General features: G+C 43.4%; 2 protein-coding genes across 8 annotated transcripts in view; both read left to right on the top strand.

The window, feature by feature from the left end:
• Nucleotides 1-5,260: 5,260 nt before the first annotated feature.
• LOC103625166 (MDS1 and EVI1 complex locus protein MDS1) lies at nucleotides 5,261-9,871 on the top strand. Its single transcript, XM_008644575.1, has 3 exons — nucleotides 5,261-5,297; nucleotides 6,501-6,850; nucleotides 9,776-9,871. Exons 1-3 carry the CDS (start codon nucleotides 5,261-5,263, stop codon nucleotides 9,869-9,871), a joined length of 483 nt encoding a protein of 160 aa, XP_008642797.1.
• Nucleotides 6,504-10,191, top strand: part of MECOM (MDS1 and EVI1 complex locus) — a 182,312-nt gene continuing 178,624 nt past the window's right edge. For 4 of the 7 annotated variants that reach the window (XM_017726851.1, XM_017726849.1, XM_017726850.1 and 1 more), the window contains exon 1: nucleotides 6,504-6,850. The gene's annotated coding sequence lies outside the window, so the exon portion shown is untranslated. The remainder of the gene's footprint in view (nucleotides 6,851-10,191) is intronic. The other 3 variants (XM_017726854.1, XM_017726853.1, XM_017726852.1) reach the window with 1 other exon arrangement.

The raw sequence follows: 10,191 nt of genomic DNA, 5'->3' as shown, positions 1-10,191 counted from the left end.
GTTACTCAATTAGACATGAATGACACTAGACAGAGCACCAAATGCTACTAGTTATTGTAGGGGCTGATGGTGAGAATTGCCAGAGACCACAGGCAGGTCCCTATACAGTTACTATATTATAACTTTACTGGTCTAGTACCAACACTTGGCAATGCTGAAATTATCCTCTCTTAAAGACGTGATGCTCTAGACTATGTTTAGCTTCTTTTCTCACTTGCCTGTGGACGGATTTCTCCCAAGCGCTTGGTGCTCATCAGGAACTCCCTTCTGCTTCCAGTATGAGCCTCTTATTTCAGGGTTGTCTTCTGCAGACACTATGATTTGAGAAGCAAAACTGCTTCCCATGCAGGAAAGGTTTTAAATGTGAATTGTCTGCACTGGTCTTACTGATGTCCACCTTGCTATGAGGCACAGCCTGAAGCCACCCAAACTCCTTGGCATGGGGTGCTCCAGAGGTGACCCTGGCTGAGCTCCCTTTGCATTTCATGTAGATCCTGCTGCCCACAGTGCAGCACCATGAGTAGTTGGTGATTTATGTACTTCAGCCCCAAAGCCGTGCTCAGGCTGCCTTGAGCCACCTTTTTCTCCAGCCTTTGTCTGTGCAGCTTTTCCTACAACTCCCTCTTCTGCCAGCAAGCAGAAGGGTTTGCTCACTGTGGCTCAAGGCTGAGGTGTGGGATCTTTGCTGGGAGAATGCCCTCTGAGATCAGCAGTGTCACAAGCATGAAGGGAAAGCTGAAATCTGGGCACCACATTTCCCTCTCATTTTGTTATATTAGTGTCAATCCGAAGAAATTTGAGTAATTTTGGTTAACTCTAGGACAGACACTGATCTCTTTTATTCTTTGGTGGAAGTCTAAAGTAATTACTTTAGATTTAACAGTTGTGTAAGAGAAATCAGAGTCCGGCCTTTGGGGCCACCACGCGGGTGCTTTGGTCCCCCTTGCTCTCACTGCATGAGTGTGGTTTTTGGGATTGGACCTTTTGAGTGAGTTTTGGACAGCTTTGGTTTTCTCATGCTTGTGTTAAGGTCAAGTAATACAAATATACAAAATCCCCATGTGTTTGAAGGCTAATGGTTGTGAGAGTATTCTTACTTGGTAATTGAAGTAATGATTCAGAACAGATTCAAGTGCTGTGTTTATCTCTAAATGTGCTTGTAATCTCTTTTGTTGTACAATGGAACTTGCTATTTGTAAAACAGTGTTTCCCTCCCGTGTTTTATGATTTTCACCTAACTGGGAATTACTAGCACTAGTCTGGTTAGAATCTAATCTCACTTGATTAAGTCTGTCTGATGCTTTTCACAATGGGGTCCTGCCCGGGGGTACCAGGCTGTGTTACAATACAAATAATAATAAATAACTGCCAATAGGTCCAGCTCCACAGAACAGTTCTGTGAAAAGGGAGTGGCGCAAACCAGTTTCAGGTATGTTGACTGATAAAGTGTTCAAGTGGAGTAATGTAGCCCTTGGCTGGAGTCCTTCCTGTGCCTGGAGATAGTAACCCAATCTCTGAATGTTTCTAAAGCTGAGGATCCTTCTTTACGTCTCCTCTGGCCCCCTCTGAGTTGTGCCTACCTTGTGTGGACAGTCAGATGGCTCCCATTTTGTTCAACACTGGCTAAGGGATCCTTTTGAAGCTAATGGGTTTTCTTCTCTTAATTTGCTGCTTTTCTTGACCTCCTGTGTTCTAGACTGATGTGGATGTATTTTGTAATCAATCAGTCTCTGCCTGTAACAGGTTTTTTTTTGTTTAATAGTTGTTCAAACAGAAATTCAGATAAAGGTGTCCATTTGTATGCAACAGGAAATGCCTGTCTCCTTTTCAGATATCCCTGTAAATACTCCAGGCTGATTTCCTCTACAATGAAAGGTAATACTAGGTCAAACAAATATAAATGCTCACCGGTCTCTTTCAAAGATCTGACTTAGAAGTTTGTGGTACGTTCATGTCCACCCTTGCCTCCTGCAGGAGAAGGGATTAATTCACCCGATCCTACCATGTTCCCAAAAGCCTTCATTAAAAAATTGCCTGCATCCTTGCTGAAGGTTTGTACAACGCATGGTCTACAGAGCTAGTGGAGCTCAAAGCTCCTGGCATGAGATGGAATTCTCCTATCAGGCAGAGTTACATCCTCAGGGTGTCTAATCTTTGGGACCAGGGGTCATCTCACCCTTGAGAAGCTGCAGGCATGAAACTGTATGGCTCTTCTCACTGCAAAGCACCACTTCGACATTTATCTCAGCTCTTGATTTATCCTGCTCAGAAGGTGGTGGCATTCTGAATTAGGCTCTCTAGATGCCTTTGTTTTCAGCCTGCCTCTTTCCTCCGGAGTAATCCTGTTTATGATTAAATCAGTGGTGGCCACGTGCACAAATCCAAGTGCAGAGAGCTGCATTTATGTGCTAGAGTGTTTATCAGTCAATAGTCGCTTTGGGAATGTATCTCCTTAGGCACAAACAGCCTGAGGAAAGGAAGAACAGGAATTCTCTATGGATATGTTTGTTTGTTACAACTGGCTTTGGCTGTGGAGATCTGGGTGCAGATGGGATCCCAGGAAGACTTTGTGTGAAGTTTGAGTTTAAGGCTGCCCTGAAACACAGATAAGTGCAACAGCCAGCATGTTTGCTTACCATGAGGTGCCATGGTGTGTCATTTCTGCTGCAGCCAGCTACAGCCCCACTGAGCATGAGGCCCATTGTGCCTCTGACAGCAGCATGAGTTGTGCTCAATCTCTGCCTTGGTCGTTAGTGCCTCTTACCTAATTGCTCTTGGAGAGGAAAACTGGGCTGAACTAAGAAACATTCTAATGGAAGGAAGTCCTCTCCTCCTCCCAAGCATGTACAGAAGGCCTCTCGGTCTTGGAATGACCCCAGGCCCCAGAGCTACAACAGGAGCTTTGGCACATTGCTCTCCCGTCCTCATCAGGCACATCCCCAGCACACGGCCACGTGGGCTCTTTCCTGCTGGTGGGCAAGGTTGTGACAAAAGTGCAAACACAGGTGTCCACCCTGGTCTTTTAGTAGCAATTAACCTTTACTCTTGGGTTTCCTTTGAAGCTTCCTCATGTTTTTATTGTAAAATAGTGGTGAAGAATTTTATGGAGACTAATATCCAGCTTCCACATAACCTAATCTCATCTGTTCTGTTATCAGGGGCCTCATTTTTTATTTCATCCCATTTCTGGTGGGGATAATTAGTGGAATTTAAAGACGCTATCTTGAATTTCAAAACTGGAGTGCTATCTGTGTGAACGATTTGCAGTTCACTGTGAAATGATGCTTATCAGCACAGTCCCTGTGTCTAATTCTAATCTTGCAAAGGTTTTCTATCAGTCAATATCCTACAGTTTTGCTGGAATTCCCTCTGATCCCTGTGGGTGCAAATTTTAAGAAGAATAGTCATACACCCTTTGAAAATTAGGACCAGAACCTTGGTTCATCTACATTGGTTTTAATAGAGCTGCTTCTATCATTAATTTCACTAATATGTCTTAATGGTCTTCCCATCTCTTGGTCAGTCATAATTCGACTCTGCGTCTATTTTGAGGTTTAAAAATATATTTTTTGCTGGAATACGTTGCCATTTTAGGCAAAGGACTATTTCAGTAGTCCATTTTACCCACACGTAGGGCTTTGGGGCATAGAGGCATATTATATTTTCCAGAGCTTTCAAGCTGAAAGCCTGTGTTTAACGATGACATCGGGTGTGGCTGCTGGAAATCAAAGGAGGCACAATAGACCCAGCAAACGGACTTGTCTCCCTGCCAGGCTTCCAGAGGCCAATTTATCAGCTGCAGGTTTGACCCTATATGGCTAAAAACGAGGGTAGCCAGAATGACTGAGATAAGTATAACTGAGGCCTTTGAGTCTGTGAGAGAGAAATTAAACTGGACTGTCCCTGGGGAAGATGAAACATCTGTAAAGCTGTGCTTGCTAAATGTTTAAGGCTCAGCTTGTGCTGGCTTGTGGGCAGGCACTGCTGGCAAGTGGAGCTGAGGAAGGTGACCCTTTGGGACAGGCACAGAGCAGGTCATCGCTTGCTGTGACTTAAATTATTTGGCTGAGATACCTTGTTATTTTGTGAAGGAGAGTTGACTATGGGGCACAGCCTTGGTTTTATGGGATACTGCTTGGCAGGACAGGGACAACAGCAATGACTGTGTGAGATGGGCTTTTTAAGGAGTTTGAGTGTCAGGCACCCAGCTGTCATGGAAAATCAGTGGGATTTAGATGCCTGAAGTTTTTAGCCCTGGCGCCCCCCTTCCAGTGAGCCATGTGCTTATCATCATCCAGATCACTTTCCTTGTGTGATTTCTCTTCCTGTACCCCATGTGTATACATGGGTTAGGGTTTTTTTTTTAAACCCCCGTTTCAAAAACAGCTGAAGTCTTTTAGGCAGGACTGCAATCTAAACAGTTGGGGGAAGGCATCTGAAAGGGAGCATGCCTGCCCCATGGTGCACGCAGCATTGCTGCTGGCCTGTGAAGTCAGGGAGAACATTCAAGTCTTGGGGGATGCTCAGGAGGTGTGGATGGACCTCTGTCACCTGTCCCACCGTGCTGGAGCAGGACTGTGTTTGGGGGCAGCAGCAGTGCCATGGTTGCTGAAGCGGTTGTCTCAGTGCAGGGCAAAGTGGGTGGTGGCATCCAGGTGGAGCTGTGTCTCTATCCTTTCCATGCCCTCTTTCCTGTCCTTTGGAGCCCAAGATAAGGGGTGCTGTGGGCAGGAAGGTATGGCATGGGCTCATAAGTGGTAGGCACAGAGCAAGCTCTCTGCACCAGCACTTTCATGAGCCCTTGCGCATCATTGCCAAAGTCAGCTATGATAGGTAGGTGTTCTGAACCATAAGCAGTGGAAAATCCCTCTCTGTGTCCTTCTCAGTGAAATGGTGGAGTCAGTCAAGATTTTCTACTTCTCAGAAAGCCAGATATTAGGAAAGTGACGAACTAATCAATATGGGGTTCAGTTGTTAAAGTGCAGGCAGATTCTGCCAAACTGGAGGCTGAGGGGACGGGTAGTTGAACTTTCTTGTGACATGTATGAGGTCATAGCTAGTGCCACATAAAAGAAAGAAAAACAGTTCATGGCTGTGAATAAATTGCTCACAGATGAAGAATCCAGTTTGCCAGTCCTGTGATGGGAGCAATCTATTCCAATGATTTGTTATGTCCCAGTGTTTGTCTTAGGCAGTACCAGAAGCATGAAAGTACAGATATAAAACCGTGAGATAATATGTAACAAAGATGTGAGAGACAATGGGCTATGACCAGTTTCCAGTGGAAAAGGCATACGGTGCTAATCTACCATGGATAGTTTCTTAAATGAGCAAGAAATTGAAAGAATATTTTAAAGTTTCCTGTTTCTTCACTGAAACAAAGTCATTCTGAAAGCCAAGCCCAGTGTAACACTTTCGTTTCTGGGTCAACCATATTATGCAAATATCTTCAAGCTCAGGTTTTAAATACCTGATCTCTCAATTTCAGTCCTTGGAGAACAGTATTCTCACCTCTTATTTATGTTTGAATTAAGTGGAATGAGTTCTGGTGTGTATAAAAACCCAATAACATTAATAAGTTTAATGGATATAAATTGTAAAGGTGATTTTTTTGGTTAGTTTTGCTGTTTTGCTCCTTTTGCATGTATTGTTGGGTTGAGCACGGTATTGCTGGTGCAGCTAAAGCCCTTGCTGAAGTAACTCAGCATTACTGACTAAAAAGAATTTATAATTAGTCTTACATTTTAGGCTGTCAAAAATAGTGAGTTTTTCCTTTTTTTGTCTTTTTTTTTTTTTTTTGTTTGTTGGCTAAGCCCCAGAGACGAAGGATTTTTTTTTTTAATGTGTTTTGGATCTGCCCCAGGATTTTTTGCAACTGTAAGAGGAGAAGGTTCATGTTCTCCATAAGGTGCTGTTTGGATCCTGAACTTATTTCAGACCATTGCATTTCTTGGAGGTCAATGGTAAGACACTGATTTACATCAACTGAAGCTCTTGCCAAGAGTTGTGTGGTAGGCTGGATCCTTTCTCCAAAGACTAATTGGAGGCCATCAAACTTAATTTTGACTACTTTAGGTTCAATCTGTCTCTCTGAAAGACCAGTGAAGCTTTCCTGCTTTTCACTTCTCTTAGATTTCAGTTGTAACATATAATGCTGGCTTTCAATTGTAATTTCAAAGCGTGTGCGAGGCGCAGCGCTGTATCCAGACCCGACTGGACAATGGGGCGTGCCTGCCTTTACATCTGTCTGCAATTCCCTTGCCTGTGCTCAGTGATGCAAACCACTTTTGATGTCAGGAATATTGAGAAAACACTGTGTTACCCCCAGGCCTACACTAGAGAAAAGGCTCAGCTCTGTCCACACTGAGGCTCTGCAGCAGGATTAGTGATTGATGAGGTCTCCCAAAGTGTCCCTTCTATTCCATGTGCAGGCTGAAAGGGTTTCATGTGCAGACTCTGTCAGAGTGTTTCAAATCCTACTGTTTGGCTTTCTTTTCCAGGTGATGAATGTTTGTACGAGAGCTTTCCAGAACTTCCCTTGCGGGAAGCGCCAGAAACTGATGGAGAGACTGCAAATGTCCAGTGTCCAACATCCATCAGCATCCAAGAGCCGTCATCTCCGGCAACCTCCAGTGAAGCTTTCACACCCAAGGAGAGCTCTCCTTACAAGGCTCCAATATACATTCCTGATGACATTCCCATTCCTTCAGAGTTTGAGCTCCGAGAATCCAACATTCCTGGAGCAGGATTAGGGATATGGACCAAAAGGAAGATTGAAGCAGGGGAAAAATTTGGCCCTTTTGTAGGAGAGCAGCGGCCACACCTGAAAGATCCCAGTTACGGTTGGGAGGTAAGATGCTGTACGTTCTTTCGGTCTGTTGAGTTCTTGTGTATCTGTAAACACAGAAATATTTGCAGAATTTGAGTCTTATCCTGTGGCAGCCAAAGCATATTTATGTGCACAAACTGCTTTGGGGCCTTTTGGGGTTTTCTGGATAGAGATGACTGTAAATTGAAAAAGAAAAAAAGTCAAATTAATATTGCTCTTCATGCATGAAATCTGTCTGGGTGGATATTGGCAGGTGATGCTTCTTTTGAGGAAAGTGAGGAACAGTTGTGTTGTTGGAACATTTCTATACCATTTTTAATCAGGTCTTGGATGGTCCTGCATTATGTCTCTGGTTGAGGGATTTGCAAAATCGCTGCATAATAGGTTTGAAATTAAACTGGATGCTGCTTTCAGGGTTGTGAATTGCCATGTTCTGTCAACAAATACCAAAATAGCCCTAAAATCCGGTGTTGTGTGGCTAAAATTGCTATTGAACAACCTTGTGCTACTAGGGGCTTCAAAAGCTGGGGGGTTGATCCTGCTTCCATTTAACTTAATGGGAATTTTGCCATTCTTTTGGTGAAGCAGGTTTGGATGCTGGTGTCATACCCAGCACACACAGTGGTGTGGTTCATATTACTTCTGCAGATGCTTTGGGAAATGCTGCTTTTCATGAAGGAGCTCATGGACTCCCTTTGGCAAGTAGAGGTGTTGGATCTTGCTTTCTCTGCCTTCAGGAGCAACATTTTCCTCACTGTGTTATCACTGTGGATCTGTCTGAGCTCCTGGTCCATGGTCAGGTCAGGGATTCAAACATCAAGTGGTGTTGCTGTTGTGTTATGATGTAACAAATGTTCCTGTATGGTTTTATTCATTGTTTTAACAATGTGCTGTAGGAACAGAGCACAATCTTGGCTTTCCATCTGTACGTTTCCTTTGGCTTCTGATAAGGGGAGCCGTGCAGGGTTTGCATGGCTCTCCAGGGGCATGGCTGACCTCTGGAGAGATGGGAGTTCATTTTCCCAGGAAAAATGGAGTTTCACTGTGGAGCAGAGCCTTGCAGATATGGTGGAAAATGGAAACTTGATTTGCTCTTAACTATCCATAAACACTAGGGCAGTTCACTCCGAACTTTCCATCCAGCTGTTTAAACTCTTGTGAGACCTGTGACAATGTGACAGAATAGTGTCAGGAGAAGTCACAGACTTGGCAGCACTCTCCTGAGTTAGCAGACTGTGATGCAATATAATTGCTGGTGAGAAATCTTTATTATTTGAAAAAGGCACCAGGAAACCATAAAATCTGACCTTTAACCACACCACAATTAAGCTCAAATATTGATAGCAGAAATTAAAGCAAAACTGTTGATACATGGCTGTACGTGCAGGTTTAACATATTCTAAAATTTTAGAGTATTTTAGACTGGACACTCAAGTGGAGTAGGGAAGGATAACCTAACTAAGACTGAGGGAAACCCATCTAGATTTTCACACCCTTAGATGCTGGCAATATGCTATGATATTAGAGACTGGTTTTCCTGCTTGAAATATTTAAGATTTTGGGGTCTGTGATATCCAGACAAGAAATGAATATCTTGATAGTGCTGGAAGCCCAGCTGGCAGCCTGAATCCCTTTCAAGCTGCAGGACTTGTACCATTTGAATAGTGTTATTTATTTGGGACAGCTGGGGCAAGCTATTGAAAAGTATTGGAGCAAAATCACACAAAATCAACAGTCAAGTCCTGCTGCAATTTGGTCACTCACCCAGAAGTATTCTGTGATGCTCAGAGGAACTTGAAACTGAATACTTTTCCAAGTGAATTAAATACATTTACTGTTGTTGAAGGGAGACAAAGAAATGCTGGTTACCAGAGTTTGCACAGTGAGTAAAATGGCACATAGTGATGGTTAGGGCTAGAGGAGGGATGTGGAGGAACCTGGTAGTGCTGGAGATGACTTTACTGATGCACCTTCCACCCCAGATGCTCATCATCACACTCCTCAGGAATCCACCACGTCCTTGGCTCATGTTTTGGATATTAAAGGGGGAAAGAAGCTGATACTGGTATGTGGGCTCAGGCAGTGCTAAAGGCAGCGTGGGATGGTGAGCGAAAGTATAATGTATTGAGGTTTAAGTATGGTCTTGGGAATCTAAGTGATTATGGTACTGCTGTTTTCTGCTTAAATGGGCACTTTTGGGCAACAAGGTGTATGTCCAGCCAGGTGCCAACAAATGGGAATTTATTCTGCTGTTGCTAATAATCCAGGTGAAATTTCATTTAAATCTTAAATGGAGGAAGGATAAAACCAAAGATTCTGTGTGGTGCTGGGTGCAGGTTTTAGGTGACCTTGTAGTATGAGAGGTTTTAAAATCTTTCCATAATGATACTTGTTTGATGAGCGAAATGCATTGATGTGGAATGTGGCACAGTACTCTCTTATGTTTGATTACCTGTAATTCCTAGAATAATTCATGGTACTATGGAGGTCAGCTGTGTCTGGTGGCTTCAGAAGGAGGGATGTCCCAACCTGTTCATGCTGCTCCTGGTCCCACAGGCCAAAGAAAGTGTTTTGCTATGTCCAAGCTCACTCGTTTCTTCACCTCTCGTGTGTAGTTCTCCAAGAAATGCATAGTGGGGTTGCACCATTGCTACTATTTGTGTACTTACCTCTTGAGCAGATTCCCCTGTGGCTTCAGAGAGAATGATCAAGTAATTGGAAAAATAAATATTTTCATTTTATCTGAGTTTAAGGTAGAACGCTGAATGTCCAATAGTGTTTGGCTTTCAAAGATGATGGAGGATTTTTTTTGAGGAAAACATAAACATTGAAATAGTTTTGGTGGGAAAGATGAACAACTTCCTCAGCCTTTTTCTGATACTGCATATATTATCCATTCTGTCACAAAACATTTGCTCCTTTTTTCCAATTGTTTAGGATTGCTAGGTAGTCTACAGTCTTACACTAGAAAATTTTAACCCCAAACCCTACATTCACATTGGAGAGAAGAGTTTACGGTTAACACACAAATTTGGACTGTAACTACGTTTTTGGAAAGGACATTTTTATTCCCTTGCAAAGGGTTATCATAGTTTTGGGTATCTAGAGCTGTGGGACACTTCTGACTTCCAGTTTTTGTGGCATCCATCTGAGTTGATACTGGGATTAGCCTGTGGCAATTGGGAGAGAAGTGGAAGCTGGAGGAACTGCTGCTGTTAAATTCTGCAGCCAGGCAGTAGACGATAAAGAAAAATTTTCTGCAGGAGACTGAGGAATTTCATGGAGCCAGTTCCAAAGTTCCCCTATAGCAAGACTCCCTATGGGATCAATACAGAGTTCTGTCAGAGCAAGTCCAGGAAAAC

This window comes from Corvus brachyrhynchos, unplaced genomic scaffold (assembly GCF_000691975.1).
Source record: "Corvus brachyrhynchos isolate BGI_N302 unplaced genomic scaffold, ASM69197v1 scaffold162, whole genome shotgun sequence".
Classification (NCBI taxonomy): domain Eukaryota; kingdom Metazoa; phylum Chordata; class Aves; order Passeriformes; family Corvidae; genus Corvus; species Corvus brachyrhynchos.
The sequence above is the reverse complement of the archived record's forward strand: the minus strand, read 5'-3'. Positions and strand labels throughout refer to the sequence as shown.